Here is a 26,848-nt window from a genome sequence, read left to right as displayed (position 1 = left end):
AGGCGTGTGGAGACTGTGGAGCCACACCCACCTTGGTTCCCATCCTGGCCTTGCCACTTGCTAGCCGTGCGTCTTGGGCAGGTCACGTAATCTCCCCATGCCTCGGTTTCCACAGTTCCACAATTCCTGTGGAATTGGGGTAATACCCTGTCCCACTGGGCTGTGGAGATCGAATGGAACGACTCCTATAAATCACTTAGCACAGTAGCCGGTACATAGTAGGCGTTCAGCAAGTGGGAGCTCCTATTATTAGGTATCAACAAATAAAAATAATGTCATTGTCAGTGTAAACAAACCAGTTGGAGTGATAAATAGAACAAACGGCGCAGCCCACTCTGTAGCCAAATATAAACCGCCTAGACCACTTTTAGTTGGATGTTCCCATGTCTCCATTTCTACATCCTTCTTCAGCCAGAGTGCTTAAAATGCTTTTACATGTACTTCTAGTCAGACTGCTCCTTCCCACAAAAGACTACAGAGACTTTATTATGTAGAACCTCACATTGAATAGAATGGCCGCCATGTCTCCCTGTAGACGAAGTTGTTTCTAAAACTCTCTGACAGCTTTCTCAAATTAACCCAACTGTGCCATGGAAGGCGGTGGCTTAACCAGGAGCAGAAAGAGCCTGTGAGAACTAGGGGACACCGAAATCCATCAGTCAGCCCAAGTGACTCCATGGTTTCAAGGCCTCTGTTTAGATCTTTGCCCTTCAGGTAAAATTTAGTCAAAAGTAGAAATATTTTGATAAAGCCTCATTAACCAAACTCTAATGAATGAATCTGGGCCACATAGCAGCCACCCTGGAAAGGATTAGTCAGGGCTTTCCAAAAACCAAAAATCCTCCATGTATTTCATATGGAAATTCAGTAGAGTCTTACATGTGGCTTTGTTTTAAAGCACCTTTGAAGAAACACACTTGATCATTATGAAACGTGCTGATACTGTGGTTCAAACTGATCAGATGTGAAGATCCCGTAGAAAACACTCCCCCTAAGCAGTGGAGGGGAAGCATTGCTCTGTCACGGTCTCTGAAACGGATCTCCTCTTGGACTGAAGGCCACGTCCTCAAGCCTGCCTGTCCTGACTTAACACACCTAAAGCTAACCGTGGCTCTCCCCACAGCAGCACGTTGGAACCAGCTTGGCCCTCCCCTGACGGTGTTGTGTACTTCCCAGGGAGGCCCTGGAACATTGGAGACCACATGAAGAGGGTTCTGTGCATTCCTGGGATGGAAGGAAAGGAGCCACTGAGTTGAGCTCAGCGTAGAGAACCTGAGCCTTGTAGTTAGACGGAGCCAGGGGATTATGTGGGCTCTGCCACGTAGTGGTTTGGTTACATCAAGTTGCTTCCCCTCTGTAAACCTGAGTCTCCTCAAGAGAATAGACTGCCCTCCTTCTTACGGTGTCTGTGAAGCTGAATGGCAGTGAGTTCTTGAGCACGGTACCTGGGCACCATGGATGCTCAGTGGATGCACTTCGGCTCTTCAGTATTTGGCACCTAGATTCCTCTTTCAGAACCATCTGGTGTTTCTCTTATCTCTACCATTTGTCTCTTCTGATCTCCAGTCTTTAAGAAGGGCAGCTATGAGAATGCTAGAATGCTGTTCAGTGTCATTCAGTTCTTAGATCTTGTGGCCTCCCTGAGCTCTGCACCGTGAACTTCAACATTGGCTTAGAGTTTTGTGCAGACCTTGAGGTCCCTCAGTCCTGTAACCAAGTGCCATTATAAGTTTAAGGTATACAGCATGATGGTTTGAGTTGCATGTATTGTGAAATGATCACCACCATAGGTGTAGTTAACATCTGTCATCTCATATGGGTGCAATTAAAAGAAAGAAAATTTCTCCTTGTGATGAGAAGTCTTAGAATTTATTCTCTTAACAACTTTGCTGTCTATCCCATAGCAGTGTTAGCTGTAGTCATCATGTCGTACATCACATCCCTAGTGCTGATTCATCTTACAACTGGAAGTTTGTACCTTTTGACCACCTTTCTCCAGTTTCCTTCCTGTCACCGCCCCCCCCACCTCTGGTAACCACAAGTCTGATCTCTTTTTCTTTGAGTTTTGTGTTTTGTTTATTTTTTTAGAGTCCACATTTCAATGAGATCGTGTAGTGTTTGTCTTTATTTCACTTAGCCTAATACCTTCAAGGTCCATCCATGTTGTCACAAATGGTAGGATTTTTTTCATTTTTATGGCTGAATAATATTCTATTGTATATATATATAACACAACTTCTTTGACCATTCATCCATCAACGGATACTTAGGTTGTTTCCATGTCTGGGCTGTTGTAAATAATGCTGCTATGAACGTGGCACGCCTGGTTTTTTAAACCTTCCTGATCTCAAGTTGGAATTAGTTGAAAATAATCTTGAAGGCAAGATGCTTCCGAGATAATCTGTGATGAGCAGAGCTTAAATGGAATAGAGATAAACCAGTAGAAGTTCCTGGAAATTCAGTCCATGTCAGCCCACTCCCTGAGGGGAATGGCTTTATTGTGATCATGGAAGCCCCTGGACATGGGACCCATCTGGCTCGCCCTCTGAGTGACTACGTGGAGCCTGCTGCAGTCCTCTCTGGGGGGCTCCCAGGAGAATGCATCTCAGTCTTCCTTGCCATCACATGGCTACTTTGAATTCTTAATCTTCATTGAATTTAGGAAAATACCTGTTTTTGTAACAAAATCAAATAAGGAATTTCATTTTCACCCAACATATAGTCAGAGTTCTTGGTTCAACCCATCACCTCCAAGTCATTCAGAGTAGTTACTTTCTTAGATCATTTTATAAATATTCTTTGAGAAATGATCTTCAGTTGCTGAGTCAGCAGTTACTGAACACTGTGTTATGCTGTAGCTCAGCATTTGATCATTGGGTGTTTCTTCCATGGTTTAGTTTTCTTACAGTCTACTCAGATTCTTCAGAGTTGAGCCGCTAGCATTCAGAGAGCACCATACCACATAGCCAGGTGCTCTAGAACCGGGCTCCGATTAAGCTCTTCCCCCTCAGTATCCTCGTGTGTGTGTGTTTGGGGCTTGGGAGGGGTCAGGTAGATAATGCATGCTCATGTGTGTGTGTGTGTGTGCAAGATTTCCATTTTATATATTGCTGCCTACTTATCAAAAGTGACTGACATTCATTGTCAAAAAAAGGTGAAGAGAAAAACTCACCAATTCTAACGTAAGTTACTATAAACATTTTCATTTCTCTCTAGACAGTTTTTAATTTTCCTCTTTACGTGATGGAGCTTGTCCTATACGTGATGCATTTTAATAACTGCCCAGTATTCTCTCATATGATTTCATTGAATCATTTAAACATTCTCTTATTAAAGACACAGATTTTTTTCCCTAACTTCTTGTTGTTATAAATAATATTGTGATGAACATTCACCAGAAAACACTTACTTCAGGACTTTTCTGATTTCCTTGGGATAGATTCCTAGAAGGATTATTGGCTAAATGGTATATAAACTCCGTAGAGTCACAGGAAGGGAACCGCCAGTTCTACTGATGACCCCACACGATCCACTGTTCTCCTACCCGAAGCTCCCAGTGACTGAAATTTGTCCTCTCTTACCTTGTTGCACCCCAAATTGGCTCTGTCCTAGCGGCGGCTTCCTGGTTGTGCTCACACAGAGAGGCCTAAGAGTTGGAGGATCGATCACTGCATTAATAATCGATTACTAATCCATTAGAATATCTGGAGGAGTTCAATAAGGCCTGACCAGGTCCCTCACAAATTCCCCGTTTATTGCTTAAAGCAGTGAAATGACTCATCTATTGGAATTACCTCTGCCCAGCCTCCTGTGCAGGAAGGGTTGTCCTTCCTCAGCATCCATATCCTGACAGCTGTCTCTCAGAAATCTCTCAAATCTCGCCTTGCCTGTCTGCCTCCATCCACGCTGCCCTAACCGAGCCCACGTCACATCCCTGTGACCAGTATCCTCAACTTCCTTTCCCCATCTTGTCCTCCATGTTGCCCTTTTCTAGAGCTCTCTTCTTACCATTAAAGCTGCTGAGGTCCCTCCTGTCCTCTACAGGAAGGAATCTCAATATGTCCGTTGTTACTCAAGGCCCCTTACCATCTGACCCCAGCTTCACCTCCAGCCACGGTGCGTGTGTGTGTGCACACACACACTCTCTCTCTCTCTCTCCATTCTGACGCTCTCACTGCCCTTCCAGTGTGTCAAGCTGTTGGACACACTGTCTTCTGCTTGGAATGCCCTCCCCACAGCTTTGTCTTCTGCTCGTCCCTCCAAGTGAAATGCAAACACCGAGTCCTGAGTCATGCCTTCCCCAGCCCCCAGCAGTTAGTTGCTTTGCCCTCCATGTTAAACTCACAGGAGCAGTGGTTTCTGTGTTGTTCTGTGGCGAGGTGTCCAGTTCCCCAAGCCTGTTCCACTACGTCTCTGCAGTCCTCTGGGTCAGGGTCATGGTCATGCCTTCTTTCCCACTGATGAGAAGAGTTTGTAGAATCAACGAATGAATGTCTTTATAATGTTCAACATATCATGATTATTTTTAGTATATCAGTGCAATTTTTCACAGATAATTTTAGCCTCATAAGTAGGAGTAGCATTAATTAATTATCTTAAGATGTGTCTTTGCGTAGATCCTGAGAAAATACAAACCAGTGCTTGGCCTTGACTCGAACCCCTTTTTATGAAGTCCCCATCCTTCCTGAGTTCATGCCTACAGTTCATTCCCTCACTCCTTTTCTCTGAGAGGACTGGCCAAGACGCCTTTGGGAGGAAAAGCACAGCAGAAAGTGCTGGACAGGATGGGCAAGGAGTTTAACCTTCTGTCTTCTAAGGTCCTTGCACGGTAATCCGTTATTCAAATTTTATGCCATGATATTGGTCCATCAGAGGAGCTGTTACAGGGTTTATGTAAAATATAATCAGTGATATTGCTTTATGAAGAGCTGCTTCCTTTCATAAAGAAGTCTCTGCATAATAGACTCTAGATTTGATGGCAAATCTAATGTACTCAGTGAAAAGTTGGCTGGAGGTCAGAATATTACTTGAATTGGGTTCATTAAATGATTCTACTGAGCCATTTGACATGTGCATTTGAGATACCTTAATGAAGTTGCCTCCCCTGAGGACTAGGCTAGGCAGAAACGTCGATCGGGTTTGGTTCGAAAGCCTCCAGTTATGTTTTTAAGCTTAACTGTCAGTGCACCAGAAAACTTTCTGTGGAACATTGAGAAAGCGAAGTACGTTTTTTCATAGATAATGAGAAAGCATTTCTGTTCACGACTGGAACTTCCTGTGATTACTCGGTATCCCTTGTTGAACTCAGGCAGCAGTACTGAGAGAAACCATGAAGAAATGTTGAGAAACAGATTGTGCATTCTGACACTTGACCTGCTTATAGAAGCCTGCAGTGGACTGAGACGCGGCTATGGAAATACAACATACTAGAGTAATAGGACATTCTCAGTGCCATTCAGTAAGGTGCATATGCTTGAGTAGTTGGTTAAGAAGAGAACATGGACACCAAAAACAGATAAGAACATTTCTGTCTTTGGTGAACCTCCTCTGGAAAAGTTCAGCAGGAAGCTTTGAGCTGGGTCTCCGCAGACAGCAGATTCCGGCCACCTTAGAGCAGGTGGCTGCAGGTTGGGGTTGCTCGGAGAACGTGGCACCTGATGCCCACACGTTTCTCCTCACTCCTGCAGGCGTCCTGGGCTCCATTCTCTGTGTCTGGGCAATAAACACTGCCTCCATTAGAGCTTCCCAAGTGCCTTCCAGAAGGAAGAACCCTGAGCCCCTAACATCACTCCTTTCCTAAGGAACTTTCCTTCCAGATTCCTTTATAGCTTTTTAATTATCGGTGACCAGTGGTCAGTAGAGCTGCCTTTAGAATCTGAGCATAAAATTTCCCCAGGTTGGTAGGAGTCATCCAGTTATTGGCCTGTCCAGTGACGAGGAAGTGCTGACCCCCATTTCCCCGTTGGTCTGCCCCATCTCTGCGGGGCACTGGGGCCTCTCTTTGAGCCACCGTTCTTGAGCTCTGGAGAGAAGGACAGGCTGTAAATTGTGACCACTCATAAGTAAGTTCAGATAAAACCAGGAGGCGGCATTGAGTCCAAGAGAAGAAAGAAACTTTCTAGAAAAAAGTTGTGGACGGGAGGAAATGAGGATGGCAAGAGAGACTGGAGAAGAAAGAAGAGCAGAGGGTTTTAAACTGTAAATTCTTACACACAACAGTAACTCCTAAAAATACATTGTTGTCAGGGGCACCTGGGTGGCTCAGTCGGTTAAGAATCCCAACTCTTGGTTTCGGCCCAGGTCATGATCTCTTGGTCTGGGATCAAGCCCCGCTCAGTGTCAGGCTCCGCGCTCAGCACAAAATCTGTTTCAGAGTCTCTCCTTCCCTCCCCTCCTCCTCCCACTCGTGCTCTGTCTGTCTCTAAAATAAAATCTTAAAAAAAAAAAAAGTATATATATGTATATATATATATATATATAGTCAAAAACCATAGTTGGCTGCAAAAATGGATTGAACTGAAATGAGGTTGTTTCTAAAGTAGAAATGCCTCTGTTGACGAGGGGGAAACGCACCGAGCATCACTGAAGACTGAAGGAAGTGGTCGTGTCGCCGCCGATGCCCCCTCGTTCCCGGTGACGCGCCCCAGTCATTCCTTACTACTCCCCTGAACCACTTACGAAAAGATTAACCGAAAGTAGGAATTTCATGAAACGTCTCTGTAAATACACTCAGCTGGACTTTTTATCCGCTTCCACGTAAAACCTCTGAACGTGTCTCTACCTATTTGTATTTGGGTGTTCCTTGTGTCGTGTGTTCCCCGGCCACCCAGTGTGGACGAATTTGCACTTTTTGCAATGACGATCTAGTGACACCTGCCCGTGGGTCCCATTCCCCCTGGCCGTACCCGTCCCTGCCCTGGGTTAGTCGTCTCCACGGCCCTCGGTCCCGTCCCGCGACTCCACCCTGTGCTGTTCTGTCCCCTAGAAGACACGACCCCGAGGAAGGCGGTGTGCCACTTCAGCGGGAAGGCGTACGCGGACGAGGAGCGGTGGGACATAGACAGCTGTACGCACTGCTACTGCCTGCAGGGCCAGACGCTCTGCTCCACCGTCAGCTGCCCCCCTTTGCCCTGCGTCGAGCCCATCAACGTGGAAGGAAGCTGCTGCCCGATGTGCCCAGGTACCCCGCTGGGGGCGCGGATGGTGCGTGGAGCGGGCGCAGCTCCGAGCCGGTTCCGCCGGCTCGCGGGGCCCATGCAGTGCGTGGGCCCAGCCGGGGTCTCCCCGTGCAGAGATGGGGGGCGGGGGCGTGGGGGGAGCTTGACCCGTGCAGAGATGGGGGGCGGGGGCGCGGGGGGAGCTTGACCCGTGCAGAGATGGGGGGCGGGGGCGCGGGGGGAGCTTGAGAGAGCGACACCCGGGGGAGTGCCTGACTGTGGGCCCCGCTAGAATTGCTCTGCTGCTTCCCATTTGCATTCTCTAAATACTGGTGGCAGCACGAGTCTGATGGCCGTACCGGACTCTTGAGCATACCTGTGCTGTGTGGGGGACACGGTGTCCGTGCGTGCTGGACTAGCCCGAGATGGACGCGGTGGGGGACCGCTCCGCAGCCATCACAAGGGGACTGACTGTACACCAGAGCCAGAATGGAACAGCTGCGTTTAAAGAATACGGCTCTGTTCAGTCTGGGTTCAGTTCATCAGTCCCAGCAGTACCCAGGTTGTCCCGGGCTGCCTGCCCCCAAGCCCTCTGGCCAACGCCATCTCTTCCCACGGAGACCCCATCCAGCAGCCGTGGAACCCCACGCCTGCGCCTCCCCCCACCCTTCATGTCCGCTCAGCAGCCCGCCTCCAAGTCTCAAACCTCAGCCCCCCGCCGACTGCTGCCCAGATCTCCCCCTGCCCCGGGCCTTCCTCTTCCTTCCCTGTGTCTCATGCCCTAGTCCTCTGCCCCTCGTCCCAGAAATGCAGGGCCTGAGCCCTCCGCAGCACGGCCTGGGCCGCAGTCCAGACCCCCCAGCCTTAAACACACAGACTCCACCAGCAGTCCAGACCGCAGAGCGCCTGCACCCTAGCAGTGGGTCAGGATCCTTTCCATCTTCACCTTGCTGCATTATGTTAGAGTCTTGTTCCCTGCGATGCGGGAAGCTCGGAGTCTACACTGTGCGGTCGTAAATGGGATGGTCAGTCAAGCCCCAAGCGTCGCATTGTCTGCACTCATTGACCTTTTGCTGAGAATGTCCACTTCTCGGGCGCCTGGGTGGCTCAGTTGGTTAAGCGACTGCCTTCGGCTCAGGTCATGATCCCAGGGTCCTGGGATCGAGTCCCGCATCGGGCTCCCTGCTGGGCGGGAGGCCTGCTTCTCTCTCTCCCACTCCCCCTGCTTGTGTTCCCTCTCTCGCTGTGTCTCTCTCTGTCAAATAAATAAAATAAAAAAAATACTTAAAAAAAAAAATGTCCACTTCTCGAGACCCTGTAAAGGCTGGGATGTTGTGCCCGCTCGGGAGGCTGAGGCCTTTCCAGAGCCTTCACTTGGGTGCTCTTCCTGCTTGTCTTGTGGGCGTCGTGTAAGGCGCAGACTGGAGAGTCACGATCACTCTGCTGGTTTATCACTCTGCACCCGGCGGAAAATGAAATCCCTGAGGGTCACCCAAAGAAGAACGAGGAAAACCGTGTATTTCTCATGGGAGCTGGTTTGCTCCACACCACCTGTCTCACAAGCTCCATACCCACCTGCCCAGTAAGATGCTTCTGAGGTACAAATGGGGAGACTTGACCTTTTGTATTCAGCAGAGACTCGCTTAGTGCCTGCTGTGCACCAGCCTGTCCGAGGCACTGGGGGGACCGCAGAGAACTCAACAGAGCACCGTCCACACAGAGCTCACGTTTTCGTGGGGAAGGACAGGTAGCAAACAAGAAACAAGAAAGAGACAGCACCCAGGGTGAGGCCAAGGACTGTGGTGCAAAGCATAGCCAGTCGGGGCAAAGGAGAAGCGACCGGTGGTTTTGTTTGAACAGGTGTCATTTAGGAGACCCAGGAGAATGGAGGACTCCGAGGGAAGAGGCAGAACCCTCTGGGTATAGACAGGGCAGAGCCCTGGGCTGGGAACGCACAGTGCCTGTTGAAGGACATCCCGGAGGCCTGTGTGGACGGGCCCCGGGAGCAGGAGGGTCAGGCGAGCGGAGAGGCCGCCGGGAGCTGAAACCTGCGGTCTCTCTCGGCGGGGGCAGGATTTTACTGAGTGGGAGAGAAACATCGGAGGGTCTTAAGCAAAGGAGGGAAGCTGACTTCCCCTTTCAAGGGATGTCTCTGGTGCTGGGTTGAGCATAGACCGTGGGATGTGGAGGCAAAGAGTAGTCGGAGGCTTTCCCAGTAATGCAGGTGGCCGCCAGTCGTGGCTCTGGAGGCAGGAGGAGTGGCTGGGCTCGGATTCTGTTGTGAGGGGACAATCAGTAGGATTCAGTGGTTTGTAAGCCTTGGGATTGGGTGACGAGATCCCCCAGGGAGTGAGTGTGGTGGAGAAGGGCCGCCATGACTGAGCCAGAAACCCTCCAACTTTGGGAGACCAAGCAGGGGAGGAGGGCCTAGCAGAGGAAAGAGAGAAGGAGCCACAGCGACGTGGAAGGAGCCCGGGAGCTGTGACCCAGAAGCCAGGGGGACCTGGGCCGGGGGCGCCGTTAGGTCCTCGCAGGAGACGCGCAGACTAACCGTTGTCGTTTAGCCTTGTCCTAATCGCCCTGACCAGAGCCATTTCGGCACAGTGGTGTGGAGGCTAAGTCTAATGAGAGTGGTTTCAAAAGAGAAGGGGAGGGTGAATTGGAGACGCTGGTTATCAGCCCTGTTACACAGTTCACAAGTGAGACTGCTGTCAGGGGGAGTGGTCTTGCAGGCTTCCCCAGGATTCGAGCTAGACCTTGCAGGACAGGTGGGCTCTCTTTACTGGAGTGAAATGAAGAGCATAGACGCCATCCTTTGTTCGGGTGGGGAGGCTCATTTTTGAGCACGTGAAGGACATGGTCACATAGGTGCTTTGGGAGGATTCATAGGTGATGTGTAGGAGGGACTAAAGCAGGGGGAGACCAGAGGCTGGGACAGCCGTAACCCACATGGCAGACGTCCCAGGTGTGTGACAACAAGGCCCCCAAATCTAGGTGACGGTGCTAGGAATAGAGGTCAAGAGACACTGTCCTTGGTTTGTGACTTTAAGAAAGGAGAGAGTGCATATATATATAACATCCTTGTTCATTATGAAAGATTTCTCCAGGGACTTCTCAGTTAGGATTTACTGTTGGATTGAAATTTAATTTCTGTAAATCTCCTTTCTGCATCTGATGTACTATTAATGAATCATTTCTCCATGTTCTCTCTAAGCAAACTTTGCAATCAGTCACACTTTGCCACCTTGCATTTGATTGTGTCCTTCCAAGGAAGGTGGGTCCCCGCCCTGTCCTCACTGGCTTACTGTGTGATCTTAGCCCGGGATCTTCACCAAAGTGCCAGACTTCCATTTCTCATCTCGATAGTTCCTGCTACCTCGCGTTGCCCCCTGTACATATCGACTGCCGGTCTGGCCAGTCTCACCCCTTACAAAGCACTTTCCCCCTCAGCTGTCTTAGGATATGAGGACAAAACCCGTGAGCTGGTTCGTACTTGTCCCATTTTAACAGAAGAAACCGAGGCTCGGGGAAGTTAAGTGGATTCTCCGAGGTCACGCCACTAGTTGGCAGACTTGGGCGTTCTGGTCCTCAGTTGACTGCAGGTTCCATCTCCCCAAAAATGGTGCCTCAGCTTGTGAGCCCCAGGCATCCTGCCCCCCCCCATATTCCAGGAGAGGACATTTCAGGGAAGGTGGCTCTTAGAACTGGCCAGTTGCCTCTGAAAGTAAAATATTTCCTCAGTAAGGGGTCTTGGGTGCCTCTGAAGTTCAGAACATACTTGACCACAGGAGTAAGTCTTCATTGTGACCACGTGCCTGTGATCCACGTGGCCTGGCCAGATGTAGTTTTGTGTCTGCGATGCCAGCAGCTGTGAAGGGCTGTGACAGTAAATGCCAGAAGGGCTGTATGTGAGAGTTGGGGTCAGACGCAGGCCTTGGCCATGGAGGCCCTGGGTCTAGGCATGGAAAGAGCGTAGCTCCCACACTTCTTTTTGTTTGTCCAAATCGTTTTGTTTTTGTTTTGCCAAAAGATGTTTCCTTTTTGGCAAAACTGCTCAGAGACAGTGTCCCTTGTAAGTTCACATTAAAGGGAAATGACCCTTGGGCGTGACGGCTCCAAACTAGAGCTCTGAGTATTTTGTGATGAAGAAGGAGGTGTAGGTGGACGTCCGTCCGAGCCGTACTGAGGTCAGTGGAGCAGACCCGTACCCAGGGCAGGCTGTGAGCCGCTCAGCGGGGAGGGGCCCACGAGGGCAGGACTGGTCTTGCTCATGGCTGCCTCCCCAACACGTGGACCAGTGACGCCCTCAGGAAGTATTTGTGGACAGGGGTGATATAATCAATCACCGTGTGAGACCCCTTCCCTGACCCAGGGCACACCCTTGTACCTCCCCCACTGCTGCCAAGCAGAGCCTTCCTAAGCACCTGGGGGAGGAGGACTCACCTGTCCGGTGTGCCGTGTGTGGGCTTTCCCTTGCAATCTATGCATGTGCAGATAGGCGGTGCGAGGATTTCAAGCCTGCTTCTCTGGGGCTCTCCTCACCCAGGAAGACCCTGAGGTGAAGCAGAACCGATCCCAGCTCTGGGGACCTCCGTGGGGGCTTTGGCTGCTTAGCCATCCACACTGCTAGGTCTGGTGGATAGATCTCACTTTGGCCTTTTCTGCTGAGCTCCCTGACACCGGGGGTGGGGGGGCGGGGGGGAGGCTGTTGTGATGCGAAGGTTCAGTGCTGTGTGGACCCTTAGGGGAGGTGCTCAGAGGTGCTGTGGCGTCGAAAGAGGTCACCTAAATGTCAAAGTCACTTTTCTTTCCAGACTCTTCCAGGATATTCCTGTCACGTAATCAGGGTTTCTCAGTGGGTGAACTAAACGCCATGCCCTGTGCACCCACCCCAGAATCACAACCTGTGAGAATCAGCACATTTTATAAGCCCTTCAGGTGACTCAGGACAGAAAAGTTTGAGAGTCCTTGGTTTCACTCTAGCGGCCCCTGCTTCTCTAAATAACACTGTCAGTAAACTCTCTTTTTAATTCTAGAGTTTTTAGGTATCTTTTTGAAACTGTAAGTGTCTAGGCCTTGCTGTGTCTGAGGTGCCAAACCCCAAGCACTCAAAAGTCCCCATATAACTTTTATGACTCCCCCACAACTTAACTACTTAGCCTTCTGTTGACCAAGAGCCTTACCAATATCATAAAGAGTCGATTAACACATACTTTGTATGTTATAGGTGTTATATTCTTAGGATAAGCTAGAGGAAAGAGAATAGTAAGAAAATCATAAGGGGGGCACCTGGGTGGCTCAGTCGTTAAGCGTCTGTCTGCCTTCAGCTCAGGTCATGATCCCAGGGTCCTGGGATCGAGCCCTGCATTGGGCTCCCTGCTCTGCGGGGAGCCTGCTTCTCCCTCTCCCGCTCCCCCTGCTTGTGTTCCCTCTCTCGCTGTCTCTCTCTCTGTCAAAAAAAATAAATAAAATCTTTAAAAAAAAAAAAATCGTAAGGAAAAGTACAATTACAGTACTGTACTGATAAAGCCCACTTAGAAGTAGACCCATGCAGTTCAGACCCGAGTTGTTCAAGGTCAGCTGTATTTAAGAAAGAAAGCAGAAGACTCGGGGACAAAGGCCAAAATAACTTTATTCCTGGGGCACCAGAAGACCCGGGCCGTGGCATCACAGAACCGGATTTGAATCCCACCTCTACCAGTTCCTGGACGCATCATCTTGGGCAATTCACTTAACCTCTCCGATTTCCTTCCCAGGCAGGAACTCCCGTTAACAGACAGCGGAAGCAGAGCAAACACTCTCTTCCCTGTCATTTCCCCTTCTCTCTACTTCATCTTACGGTTTACTTCTTGAAAGGCAGGTAACTACAGGATAGACAGCAGTCACTGTGAGCAGGGGATTGTTAGTTCTATTTTAACTTCTATCACTTGTACTTTATATATTTTATTTTCGACTCAGTTGGGCTACTAGTGAATATTTAGTATTACCAATGCTGAGTAACCTTATAAAAATGAGTTTAATAATATGGCAGGATCTGGCCAAAAGGAGCTATATGGTTGATGCAGACTTTTGTGTCACCTTTTGAAAATAGGGGTTCTCAAGAACTATTTATTTAAAATGTTAACCAGATGAAGAAAGGATATATAAATATATTTGTTAGGAGCCAAAGAAAACTCTGAACTTTTTAAACTGGTCCCTTTTAGAACTTAGCTTTAAAAAGAAAAAAAGGGAAAAAACCCTGATATTTGGGACAAAGAATATTGTTCTTCTTAGATGGCCTTGTTTCATGTTGTAGAATCTTATTGATCAGAGTGCCTACATGATCAAGTTAGATCACGGAACTGTATTTACTGAAGATCATCTTTTAGTCCACATGGTTCCAATGGTAACAAAGCAGACATTTTATACTTGAGCCAGGCCACACCTTGTCAGGTCTGCCTACAGTCTGTTCCCTTTAGGGGAAGTGACTGGAGGGGAAATGCCTCAGAAATGCATAAAGAGTGAAAGATGCTTTTACTTTTTCACTTCCTGGGATATATTTTATATAAATGATTCAACATTCAAGGTTTAAAGAGAAACCGTTATTAAGGTATAGTATTTAGCTGATGGAAAGTAAAAGAAATCCTTCCAATTCAGCCAGTCCCTATCAGCTTGCACAAAACTACAGGGCCAACACCATTGGACATGAAAAAGCAGAGCTTTCTCCCTGGTGCGGGAGAAAACTTTCTCTCCCTTTTTTACATGGTCATAAGACCTGTTTCCCGCACTTGCAAAGGTAGTGACTCTCTAGCAGTAGGTGATAGAAATGCAGAAACAGGATCTTTCGGGCGCCTGGGTGGCTCAGTTGGTTAAGCGACTGCCTTCGGCTCAGGTCATGATCCTGGAGTCCCGGGATCGCGTCCCGCATCAGGCTCCCTGCTCGGCGGGGAGTCTGCTTCTCCCTCTGACCTTCCTCCCTCTCATGCTCTCTGTCTCTCATTCTCTCTCTCTCAAATAAATAAATAAAATCTTTAAAAAAAAAAAAAGAAACAGGATCTTTCATGTCCCAGGACGTATTGTACTGATTGAATGCACCATCCATTTGGATTGAGGAAACAAAAGTCAAGAGTAAGTAGCTCCTCCATCATCTCTTATGAAAAATGTCCTTTTCTTTTAGAAATGTATGTCCCAGAACCAACCAATATACCCATTGAGAAAACGAATCACCGTGGAGAGATTGACCTAGAGGTTCCCTTGTGGCCGACACCCAGTGAGAATGACATTATCCATCTCCCCAGAGGTAAGTGCTGAAGTCGACTGAGATCTCTGTAATCTTACATGTGGTCTACCTTTTTTTTTTTTTAACTTCCTTTGTGTATCTTTTTAAATGGCAAGCCCAAGTAAGTTCAAATAAGGACTCCAGGGAAGACCTGCTTGGCTGTAACATATTTAACCCAGAATGATAAAGTCAGTCTGCAGGTAACTGGATAATATGCCTCCTTCTGGCCCCACATGCTCAGAGACTTAGTGATGATGGAAAGATGGATGTTCTTTGTCCTAAGAGCCTGGTATCTGGAATTTGAAAGCCAGCTCTCCTATTTGTACGTATATGAGCAGAAGAATAATACATTATTCAGTCCCTGTGGATTCTGGACTAAGCAATTGTGCATTAGGTTACCTTCTGCTTCTAGGTTGTTCTTACTCCATGAGAGTTCAGTTTATTATATGTGCTGATTTTTCCACTCATCAGGTTTATTCCTTGCTTTTTTCCCCCAGCTCTGTCCTTTTCAGTTGTGTAACAGGCACATTATTCTGTCTCTCAGTAGTTAAGTGACAAAGCAAGGCAGGGTTCCTGTCAATATTGCACTCTCTAAAAGTAGACCTCTTAATCAAGAGTATAAACTTCCTCTTAGCCATGACTCAACACCGCCTCCTGTCTACTCCAAGGACATTCTTAAAATCACTGCTAGGGAATTTTTATATCTTTTGGGAGAAGCAATATTCATTGCTTGAGATTAATGGTCTGTTGTTACTCTAGATACTCTGCAGTTTATGCTTCTTTAGATCAAGCCAGATAACCAGGGAGCCAACCTCCTGGACCCAGCGTTTTGGCTACTTATATAATTGCTATGACTGAACTGTGCTTTATCATTACATTTAAATTCATTCAATCAATAAATATTCGTGCCTACTCTGTGCCACACACTGTTCTACATGCTGGGCTTTGGTCATAAGAACAGCCTTATTTATTGCAATATATTGAGGACCTGTACATTACTTAGCATCATCTCTGTTACAAAGTCCCTGAGGAGGATATTTCCTCATGTGTCAGTAGCAGGAAAATTTGTACTTCTCCTAAGCAAGATTTTTTTTTTTAAAGATTTTATTTATTTATTTGACAGAGAGAGACACAGCGAGAGAGGGAACACAAGCAGGGGGAGTGGGAGAGGGAGAAGCAGGCTTCCCGCTGAGCAGGGAGCCCGATTCGGGGCTCGATCCCAGGACCCTGGGATCATGACCTGAGCCGAAGGCAGACGCTTAACAACTGAGCCACCCAGGCACCCAGCAAGATTATTTTTTAATGTTGATGACATTGTAATCTTGTTGATGGTATTTGTTTCCTCTTTTGCTTTTGCTGCTAGGAAGCCCAAAGCTCAATTTTATGGCCTGCTTTTTGCATCAAAACAGAACTTAAGCACTGGACTGAATTTTATAAATAGACTTGAAGCTTCCTTTTCCTTTCACTAAATTTTCCTTAACTTTTCAATTTCCTTGTATGACATATATTCCTAAAACCATTTGCTATATCATTTGGAATGTGGTAAGGCAAAAATTCATTCCTTTATTCATTGTGTATTTAAAACCTGAATTCATCAATAAGATGTTATTTTGACCTTTGGTATTTGTCTTGATGCTGATAAATAATGAGGGTTTTTTCAAATTCCTGTAAAATATTACCATCTACACTGGATAGAATGACTAGGAAGGTCCTCTTCTTTCCATCCCCCCAAGCCCCCCCCCACACACACACAGAGGAAGAAGCATATTAATAAAAATCTGATTTTTAAACTGTAGACAGTCTTAATATCACAAGGCTGTGCTATGATGAGCTGTTTCCAGAACAATTTAAGAGCAACTATTTTTGATTGTGTAATTCCTGCATCATTCACTAACCTGGTCTTTGATGCATTTAGACAGTCTGAACACAGTAGTTTATTTGAAAGAAAATAAAAGTAAGGAAACTTCCAGGGAGTGCTCCTGATTGATACAGAGTTAACCTAGTGATCTCTGCAATATTTATGGCAAGAATGATGATTTAAAGGAACAGAAAGACCTGCATTCATAAGAACAAAATTAAATGTTGTCTCCTGTGCAGTATATTAACTAAGGCAGGAAAATGATCTATTAGGCCTAGTGAGTTTTCAACAATTTTATGAAGAGGGAGGCATTTTTGCTTAGAGCTCAGTATCAACCAAAAGACCAAACTCTTGATGCTGGTGTAGTTTTTACTGTTACATTAGTAATTAGTCTTGGCTGTTAGTATGGTAAGTCCAAGAAGATACTTTGTTCTAGTCTCCTATTTGCTGGTAAGCAGGGAGGTAAGCTAATGTTTCTGTTTCCGAATCTTAGAGAAGACCATATAGGTTAATGTTAATCAAAATACTTTCAGTAATCTAGTTTAGTCAATTTATAAGGATGAAGCAAGAAGCAGCTTCATCTTGCCCAGTTGTTAACCTTCTCACCCTCATATTTCCTGTCTCACATCCATCCCTAAGAGCTCTGCCCTCTCGTAAGAGCCCTCTGGATCTTTACATTTGAATCATGTTTAGCCTGAAAGCATTGGGAAGAAGTGAAACCAAGTCATTGATTTGCATTTGCAGTGTAACTAAAATAATCCTTAAAAATTCTTGTTGAGGTAATAAATGCTTGTTAACTGTTTTTCTCCTAGACATGGGTCACCTGCAGGTAGATTACAGAGATAACAACAGGCTGCATCCGGGCGAAGATTCTTCACTGGACTCCATTGCCTCGGTTGTGGTTCCCATAATAATCGGCCTCTCTATTATAATAGCATTCCTATTCATCAATCAGAAGAAACAGTGGATACCACTGCTTTGCTGGTATCGAACACCAACTAAGGTATTGTCCTGAAAAAGTTTGTCTCTTGAGTGACCGAACTAGGAAAGCTTGCGTGCTTACATTTCCTTAAATTGCTTGATGTTTTTTATATTAGCCAGTGAAAATTTTGCTTTGGTCTTCATGGGCTCAAGCGCACAGCAAGCTGTAGCCATCCACTACAGAGTACTTGCCTGGGGCTGGAGCAATCAATGGACGAATTACCCATCATCCACTGGTTAATGAATCCTGACCTTCCACACAGCCAATGTCCTGGATTTAAAGTTTTCAAAAAAAAAAAAAAACTTCTGGATTCATTGTTTATATTAGAAATTAAAACCTGAATTTCTCAGTGATCTATCAGCTTAGAATTGGGAAAGAAACCTAGAAAGAGGGCGCCAGCACTTGGGTGAGAGCCACAAGACCGCTCGAGCGTCCTGAGCATATACAGAACTCCAAAGGACAGGGAGACGTATCCAGGGCAAGCACCGGGGGACAGGTGGCAGAAGATCCTGAAGAGACTGTAAAGTAACACTAGACCAGGCAGAAAGGGGCACATTTCACTACTGAGAAAGGACGAATATGTATTTGTCAAATCAGCCTATCTTAAAAGCCAAGAAAATTCATTTTCATTAAAGGGAAAAGTCAATGACTTTTTCCAACCCTGAGTCTACTTTTTACATTTAGTCTTTTTTCTTTAAGAAAAAATCATATACCCTTAAGAACTTGAAAACCGCTTGAATAATTATTTTAATCCAGTTTACCACCTAGATAACTCTTCCAAATAAAATTTCTGTCAGATGCTTATCTGGCCTCTGATTTTCTTTTAAGAAATACACTTTGGGCACCTGCGGGCTCAGGACACGGGGCTGGGCAAGACCCAGTCCCCACAGCGAAAAGCTGGGAAAAGAGACCAGTTCATAACGTGCATGAAGTGGCTGGCTACAGACAGGGGCTGGCTGTGTGATTTAACATTGTCTGTTTCTCTTAAAATCTGCCTGTCTGGTGACTCCCACTTCTTCAACCCTTGTAAGTGCTAGCCTGCATGTCAAGGATTTGAAAATAGTTCAGTGGTTTCACCATTCTCTTTTTTCAGTTCCTTCATCCACTCCATTTGACATAATTTATTGACAGTTCGCTTTTAAACCGTTTTGTCAGGCAGGATCCCTTACAAAACTACTGCTGGTGCTAGAACAGGGTGTAGGCTCCACATCCAGTCTGCCCGTCCGTGTCCTGCAAAGCTATCACCTCACTTGAGTCGGGACTAAATTTGTTAACTTAGGATACATAAAACAGCTAATTCTTTGTGGTTTTTCCTCCTCTCATTAAATAGCCTTCTTCCTTAAATAATCAGCTGGTGTCTGTGGACTGCAAGAAAGGAAGCAGAGTCCCCGTGGACAGTTCACAGAGAATGCTAAGAATTGCTGAGCCGGACGCGAGATTCAGTGGCTTCTACAGCATGCAAAAACAGAACCACCTACAGGCAGATAATTTCTACCAGACAGTGTGAAGAAAGGCGACGTCGATGAGGCTTTGAAAGACAGAAAACGACTAAATCTGCTTTTAAAAGTAAACTAGAATTTGTGCACTTGCTTAGTGGATCGTTTTGGATTGTGAGTTGATGTACAGCGCTGAGAACTTACCGGGATGGGCTCTTGTCTACAGCAGTGTGCAGAACAAGCATTCCCACTTTCCTCAAGATAACTGACCAAGTGTTTTCTTAGAACCAAAGTTTTTAAAGTTGCTAAGATATATTTGCTTGTAATATAGCTGTAGAGATACTTGGGGGCGGGGACAGTTGAGTTTGGTTGGGGAGATGGGTTGGGAGGGTGGTGTTGGGAAGGCAAATTGGTCAGCTGGGCTCGGGGATGGGGGAGAAATCCTGTTCAAATAAAAGCAGTTGAGTGGCCCAGAGGAGCTTTTTTTCCTTGAAGACTGCACTGGTTGCTTCAAAGCTCGGGCCCGAGTGAGCGGGAAAACAAAGGCCTTGCGACCCGGCTGCTATCATAGCCACCTTAGGACTGCAGACGAGCGCACCAGCACCTGGCGCTAGCCATCCCCGGGCTAAAGCCACGAGTTTCTTGTCTATACGGTCCCGCTGCGGTGGGCGGTGAGGAAGCAGGAGAGATGCGCTGCGGCATTTCTCCGACGCGGGTTGTTAAGGAGATAGACAGTTATACTTTTTGCTGCTTTTGTTCTCTTCCAAGCCAATCAGCCAGTTCCTAGCAGAGTCAGCAGGTGAACAAGACCTAAGTCATTTCTTGATGTGAGCACTGGAGCTTTTCTTACCACCACGTGGCAGGAAGGAGGCAGAGGGCGAAAGACACCAGGTATTTCCAGGGGCTGTACTTCATTGTCTGTCGTGGCTTTGTTCTCTTGTTGGGTGTTCATAGTTTTTGTTGAAGCTCTAGCTTAAGAAGAAACTTTTTTAAAAAAGGACTGTTTGGGGATTTTTTTTTCCTTATTCTATACTGATTCTACAAAATAGAAACTACTTCATTTTAATTGTATATTATTCAAGCACCTTTGTTGAAGCTCAAAAAAAAATATGCCTCCTTAAACTTTAGCAATTATAGGAATATTTATGTAACTCTTATGCTTCAAAAAAACAAAAGTATTTGTGTGCGTGTGTATATAATATATATGCATATATATTTATACACATACAATTTATGTTTTCCTGTTGAATGTATTTTTATGAGATTTTAACCAGAACAAAGACAAACAGGCATTCCATATCAATGCTTTTGATCACTTACAAATTTTTAAGAAGACAAAATTTCATTCTACCTGCAGTTTAATTGGGAAGAAAGATGTGTGTGGTGAGTGTGTGAGCGTGTGAGGGTGTGTCTGCTCACGCCTTGTGCATCAGCATCACACCTGCTGTGGAGAAGGTATTCCTTTATTAAAATCTTCTTCCTCATTTGGATATGCTCTCTGTTGGTTTTCAATTTGCTCACTGGCCAGAAACATTGATGGCAGTTTATCTGCATCACTAATCAGCTCCTGGATTTTTTTTTTTCTTTTCTTCAAACAACTGTTTGAAACAACTACTGGAATATTGTCCATAATAAGCTGGAAGTTTGTTGTAGTTTGCCTCAAATATAACTGACTGTATACTATAGTGTTAACTTTTCAAACAGCTCTTAGCACTTTTATACTAATTACCCATTTGTGCATTGATTTTTCTTTTTAAAATGCTTGTTGTGAAAGACACAGATACCCAGTATGCTTAATGTGAAAAGAAAATGTGTTCTGTTTTGTAAAGGAACTTTCAAGTATTGTTGTAAATACTTGGACAGAGGTTGCTGAACTTTAAAAAAAATTAATTTATTATTATAATGACCTAATTTATTAATCTGAAGATTAACCATTTTTTTTTGTCTTAGAATATCAAAAGGAAAAGAAAAAGGTGTTCTAGCTGTTTGCATTCAAAGGAAAAAAAAGATTTATTATCAAGGGGCAATATTTTTATCTATTTCCAAAATAAATTTGTTAATGATACGATGTTACCAAAATAGATTTACATCAGCCTGATTAGTATAAAATTTTGTCGACAATTAATCCATTCCTGGCATAAAAAATCTCTATCAAAAAAAAATTGTAAATGCTTGCTTTTTGTTTTTTTCAATCATGGCCGTATTATGAAAATACTAACAGGATATAGGACGAGGTGTAAATTTTTTTATTATTATTTTAAAGATATGATTTATCCTGAGTGCTGTATCTATTACTCTTTTACTTTGGTTCCTGTTGTGCTCTTGTAAAAGAAAAACAAATATAATTTCCTGAAGAATAAAATAAATAGATATATGGCACTTGGAGTGCACTGGGGTTCTACAGTTTGTTTTGTTTTCCTCAAACCACGAAGCCATGAGGGAATTATTTGCAACTGGGTTCTTGGCACTTTGAATCTCAATCACAAAAAGGACTAACAGTCCTTGTGTGTTAAGGTTGTCAGTCTGACCTTCCAGCACCCCCCCACCAGCAGCTCCAGGGCTGCTCTCAGAGGGCAGGCCTCGCCCTGCAAATCCTTGTACAAAATCCTGTCTCGGGGTAGGTGGCACTTTGATGCTGCTCTTAGGGAGACTTAAAACCTACCTGTTGTCAGTCACAAATCAGAAACCTGCGCATCCTCTCCTCAATGGTATCAAAATCCATTCATCATGTGTGCGAGAAGGGTCAAGGCGGGAAACACTGGTAGTTTACCACTGGGGAAGCAAGTTTATCAAACAAAATCAGAGAAATCTCATTATTAGGGGACTGGGAATTGAAAGGAAAAAAAATATTTTCATACACTCCAGAAGCACCTACTTAAGAATGAACTATAGGGTGCCTGGGTGGCTCAGGTGGTTAAGCGACTGCCTTCGGCTCAGGTCATGATCCTGGAGTCCCGGGATCAAGTCCCGTATCGGGCTCCCTGCTCGGCAGGGAGTCTGCTTCTCCCTCTGACCCTCCCCCCTCTCATGCTCTCTCTCTATCTCATTCTCTCTCAAATAAATAAAATCTTTAAAAATAAAAAAATAAAAAGAATGAACTATAAACAGAACACTGTTGAATCTCTTCCCCAAAAACCTATTCTCAAGGACTTTTGACTCTCTCGTATGCCTTCTAAAGTGCTCTTTCCTTAGTATAGGCAAAATTTTTACAAATTTGGATCAATTTAGTTCAAGTTATTAATTGTATTGTGTAAGTATGCATATTCATCAGTTGGAGGGCAAGGAACGAGGTAAGGCCCACACAGTCACTATCAAATAAGGCACTGATAAAACAAGAAACTAGCTCAAGCTCCACATAGCCCTAGGTAACCGCGGAGATGCCAAGTCGGTCTCCAGCTCCAACCTGAGCCGCTGCTTCGCAGACCGGGTGGGCCTGTGTGCTCACAGATGTTGAAGGGGCATTTTAAAGCCCTGACAGGTCCTCTGTAACTCTTCCCACACTCCCGTGGTCTGAGGGAGGGAGCTGCCGTAGCTGTTGGGAATGTCTCACAGACCCAGGAAAAGAGCAGGACTTCGGTCATTCCACAGCAACCCAGGGCAACCTGGAAAAGTCTCTCTCCCCCCTCCTGACCATCATGAAGCTAATCAGGGTTCACCAGCTTACACACGGCAGTGACAGACAACATGTAGAATGGTAACGGGAAGAATCTAGCACTGCAAGGGAAGAAAAGTCTTAAGAAATACAACAAAAACTCTCAAAAAAAAAAATCTCTCCAACATACATTACCCTTTTTTCCAACATTTATTAAATGGCAATGACTTGACTGGAACTGGCAGAAAAGTGTTTCAGGACCAGTGCTGGATGGATGAGTAGCTGCTCCCCGAGTAGCACTTGGGGAGGATGCCCCCGCACGAAGGACACAGACCAGGAGTGGGGGCGGGGCGCGGCTGCGCAGACATGAAAGCACCTCAGGGGACACAAACTCCTTGTAAAGGACACTTCTTCGCAGACATATAAACATCCAAAGTTCAACAATACAAAGTTCTGAAAGTGAATGGCAACTTAATGGTTAACATCTGAACAGTGGTGAAACCCGCAGCAACCTCCAGCATCAGCCCGCTCCCCACCAGGGAGAGCGCACATTCGGCTTCCACTTCTTCCAAGAACAGCCCGCGTTTCCGTTTCAGTCTCCCTGGACAACACTGGTAGGTAATATTTATCCTGACAGTCCCCTTATAAAGATCAGCGTCGGTTCTCGCCACCACCGAAGAATAGCTACAATATAAATCTCTCAATGCTTTAATCTAGTTCTTCAGTGCAGTTCAGATCTAGAAAGCCGTAAGAACTCAACTGGGCATACTGTCAGCTCAGGAAAAATACAACTGCGCATGCACAAACATGACTTCCCTCTTCCTCTGCAAAGTTGGAGAGAAGAGCTCATAATTGTTAGTATTTAACACAGAACACCTCTAGAATTCAGAACAGTGCCATACTTCTCTTGGTTCATAATACAAAGAATTAGTGAAAGCATGATCTAGTAATACTGAATCACAAACCCAAGTTCAAGTGTGCGGAGTTTCCAATGGCAGGAAGGGAATGGTAGCCAGCTTTCAGAACAATGCTGTACAAAATCTAGCTTGGAGTCCGCGAAAGAAAGCTGCTCCTGACACGAAGCTGCCCTATGTAGGGCACAGAACTAGAGGAAGAAAAAAACCTTTAAATAGAAATACAGATTTTGTATATATTTACACAAGATGTACATACGTATGTATAGAAAAACATTCTATTAAATCATGAGAACAAACAATGCAAGGATCTACAGTAGCAACTTTTTAAAAAAGGTTTGAAAAGGCTACACCCAACAGTGAAAAGTTCTCTCAAGACACATTTATTACAATTGCCCAGAAATGAGATACCAAAAGGCCATGTCTCTTAGGATGCCACTTAAGAGATAAGAACCCATAACGTTAGCCCTATACCGTCAGGCTTGTAACACGGGCAAGAAGCTCCCCAGGAAGTGAAAGGAGAGTGCAAGTCTACACACACACACAGCAGCAACCCTGTCTACACTGCCGGCCTTCGGTGCAACCTGGAGGCCACGGCAGGGTCATTCAGCACGTGCGAGAAAAAGCGTAAGAAGCCCGTACGGCATCCATCCCACCCTTCTCAGGCCAAATGAGGCCCCTTTTCTACCTTCTTTCATTTCATACCTTCGCATTAAAATGAACACTTAGCAGCCAGGCCATGGTCTTTGTTGTTACACAACCATGAGGAAGTCCCACCAAGAAAGCAGAAGGAGAATTTTCCCTTGAGCAGGACCCCCCCGCCAGGCGAACCTTCTAGTGGGCTGGGGACCCACCCCCCAAGGTAGAGGAATCGCTGACTGGCTGTGGAAGGGCCAGATGGGTGGAAGAGAGCATTTTCAGTCACCCCGTCTGCATAACCGCCGTCCATACGTGCCCACGCGACTGAACACCTCTGAGCGTCACCCACAGGCCCACTTACGTGCTCGGACCGCACAGTCACCACCTGGCTCTGACCCCTAGCTGCTTTTCCACCCAGGCCTCACAAAGCTGAGACAAAGCCACCAACACACGCACACAAGCGGCCCGTGAGACGCAGCTCCGGCACGGGCCGGCCCGGCTCACAGGCGGGAGCGGGGAGCACAGAATTAGGTAAGCGCTGCTTCCCGAAGGCACGTGGTAGAGGTTCAGTTACAGGCCTGGGTTTTCAGAGGAAAAACTGCAACATCATTTGCCCCCGGAGCACTCTGTTCTCTGGGTCGTAAAATCCTTCCATGCAGTCAAATGATAAAATAGCCAGAGAATGTTTCAGAAGCTCATTCTATTTCTGGCGCTCATGGTAGTGCCCTAGGGACCCGCTATAATTAAAAATTAAGACATGTTCTTTATGTTCATCTCATTCCTGTTTCACATCTGTAAGAACAAACCTCAGAACAATCCAGCTTTCATACCAATGCTAGCACAACATAAAAGCAAACAAAGGTGTCAGGTATTAAAAAAGAAAATTCAGAATGTAATAGGAAGAAAAAGCCCTCCATCAGAAGAACACAACTTATTTAAAATTTCAATTTATTCTTTTCAAACCCCTACCCCTACCCCTACCCTACTAATGACTGGCTCCACTCCAAGTCTCTTACAGGTGATACTTAACGTATCACTCACTTGGAGCTCCCAGTACATTCTGAGGTTCCCTCTTTATGAAGCTATGGTTAAAGAAAGGTCTCATCTGAGTTACCTAACATCTCAGAAATCCCAAACTTCCTATAGTTCAGCCAGCAACTCTGACGGAGAAGAGAGAGAACCCAAAGGAAAATGTTACCAGAAGAGGATTGCTCTCAATATTGGATCACACCCTACAGGATGCATTTTGTGATGCTTGGAAAATCTGTCACCTGGATAACTGCTGCCTTATAGAAAATAATTTCACTGTATTAGTATTAGTTTTAGTTTAGTATTAGTTTTGCCTATAATTAAGTAAGTTCATCAGTTCCCTCTTTATCATCCAAATTTTGATCTTTCCTCATTAACTTCTCAAATGACCTTCCTTTGCCTCATCCCTGTTCCCAACCTGTGATACTGATCTTGCTAAGATTTATGGCTCATTTTTCATTGTCCTAGTTGATGAAAATCCATTCTTTTTCTCCCTCCCCTGCCTGTCCCTTACAACAATCCCTCTCGTATTCCCTTTGGGACTCTCCACTGATTTGACTATTCTTTCTTTCATCCATCCTCACGATCTGTCCTTCCCTTTCCATTGTCCCCAAGATGGCGGAGACCACCCTACTCAACCCCTCCCAGTGTCAGTCAACACCTCAGACTCACATAGTTGTGGGAATGTCTCCATAGTATTTCCCCCACTGCCTGCCTCCATGCTTACAGCTGAGTTGTGCAACGTATTTCCACCAGCTCAAGGCCCCAAATAAGAGTTGAATTTTATATACCATAATTCGTAACATGCATAGCATAAGTAAGCCATGCATCTATCCTCACTCTGCACAAATGACATTGATTAGTGCGTTTGGGAATTATTTTCTTATCTATTAGCAAGATGATGCATTCATCGACTCAGCAAATCTTTCCAACCATCACGCACACCACATCCTAACACTCACCTTTCAGTATATAATCGGTTAACAAGCTCGGGACCTTTTCACTGTCCTCTTTCATGGCACGAAGAACTGAAAAATAAAGGTGAGAAAGACAAGGCAACAATTTCAAATTCCCATCGAAGATCTCATTTACACTGTAGCATTAATTAATTATATGGTATAACCCATCCATGCAAATTATTATTTTCTGGATATGGAAATACACCCACAAATGCTCAAGAACGTACTGTGGTTAAGTCCTTACTCAGATGAGAACATTCCTATTGCCCGAGACTCATCTCCCTGATTTAAAACTTCCAAACAGTGGAATCAGGAAAGAGGCATCAGGTTATTTACACATCATAAATACTGGAGAGCGAGGTCCCATCGTGAGCACTTCCGTAGGCCCCGGGGAGCAGGATAGCCTCAGTCGGCAGATCTCACAAGCTGGAGAAAGTCTTAGATAAATGACTAGTTAGCTACACTCTCCAAGGAGCATGTCTGTCAGTTTTCTTAGAAATGGGTAAAAGACGGGGGCGCTGGGTGGCTCAGTCGTTAAGCGTCTGCCTTCAGCTCAGGTCATGATCCCAGGGTCCTGGGATCGAGCCCCGCATCGGGCTCCCTGCTCAGCGGGAAGCCTGCTTCTCCCTCTCCCACTCCCTCTGCTTGTGTTCCCTCTCTCACTGTGTCTCTCTGTCAAATAAATAAAAAATCTTTAAAAAAAAAAAAAAAAAAGAAATGGGTAAAAGACCAACACAAAGAACAGACCTCACAGAGCAACACCCAGCCAGGCTGCCTCCTTCTAGACTATGAAGGAACCTTGGCAAATTAGCCTCATCCTAAAGGAAATCTTTGACAATTTCATCTCTAAGCAAAGACGAATAGAAAGATCAGCTATTAGGGCGCCTGGGTGGCTCAGTTGGTTAAGCGACTGCCTTCGGCTCAGGTCATGATCCTGGAGTCCCGGGATCGAGTCCCGCATCGGGCTCCCTGCTCGGCAGGGAGTCTGCTTCTCCCTCTGACCCTCCTCCCTCTCATGCTCTCT

The 26,848-nt window shown here is 45.7% G+C and overlaps 2 protein-coding genes and 1 long non-coding RNA gene across 14 annotated transcripts in view; 2 read left to right on the top strand and 1 right to left on the bottom strand.

Moving 5' to 3' along the window:
- CRIM1 (cysteine rich transmembrane BMP regulator 1) overlaps positions 1–21,081 on the top strand; it is a 180,548-nt gene extending 159,467 nt beyond the window's left edge. For 4 of the 7 annotated variants that reach the window (XM_081796923.1, XM_081796924.1, XM_081796926.1 and 1 more), the window contains 4 exons: positions 6,986–7,180; positions 14,314–14,436; positions 17,086–17,276; positions 18,586–21,081. In XM_081796923.1, the coding sequence (XP_081653049.1) occupies positions 6,986–7,180; positions 14,314–14,436; positions 17,086–17,276; positions 18,586–18,762 (686 nt within the window). In that variant the 3' untranslated portion in view covers positions 18,763–21,081. The remainder of the gene's footprint in view (positions 1–6,985; positions 7,181–14,313; positions 14,437–17,085; positions 17,277–18,585) is intronic. The other 3 variants (XM_081796921.1, XM_081796922.1, XM_081796925.1) reach the window with 3 other exon arrangements.
- Positions 1–26,848, top strand: part of LOC145715952 (uncharacterized) — a 519,543-nt gene that overhangs the window by 445,515 nt on the left and 47,180 nt on the right. The gene's annotated exons all lie outside the window — the stretch shown is intronic.
- FEZ2 (fasciculation and elongation protein zeta 2) overlaps positions 22,475–26,848 on the bottom strand; it is a 42,728-nt gene continuing 38,354 nt past the window's right edge. For 3 of the 6 annotated variants that reach the window (XR_014138264.1, XM_081796933.1, XM_081796936.1), the window contains 2 exons: positions 25,828–25,893; positions 22,475–23,388 (listed from right to left, as the gene is read on the bottom strand). Coding sequence is in view for 5 of the 6 variants with exons in the window: in XM_081796933.1 (XP_081653059.1) it covers positions 23,372–23,388; positions 25,828–25,893 (83 nt within the window). In the remaining variant the exon portion in view is untranslated. The other 3 variants (XM_081796935.1, XM_081796932.1, XM_081796934.1) reach the window with 3 other exon arrangements.

Source organism: Leptonychotes weddellii, chromosome 10 (assembly GCF_054177405.1).
Source record: "Leptonychotes weddellii isolate Sample4059 chromosome 10, ASM5417740v2, whole genome shotgun sequence".
NCBI classification, from domain to species: Eukaryota; Metazoa; Chordata; class Mammalia; order Carnivora; family Phocidae; genus Leptonychotes; species Leptonychotes weddellii.
The sequence above is the reverse complement of the archived record's forward strand: the minus strand, read 5'-3'. Positions and strand labels throughout refer to the sequence as shown.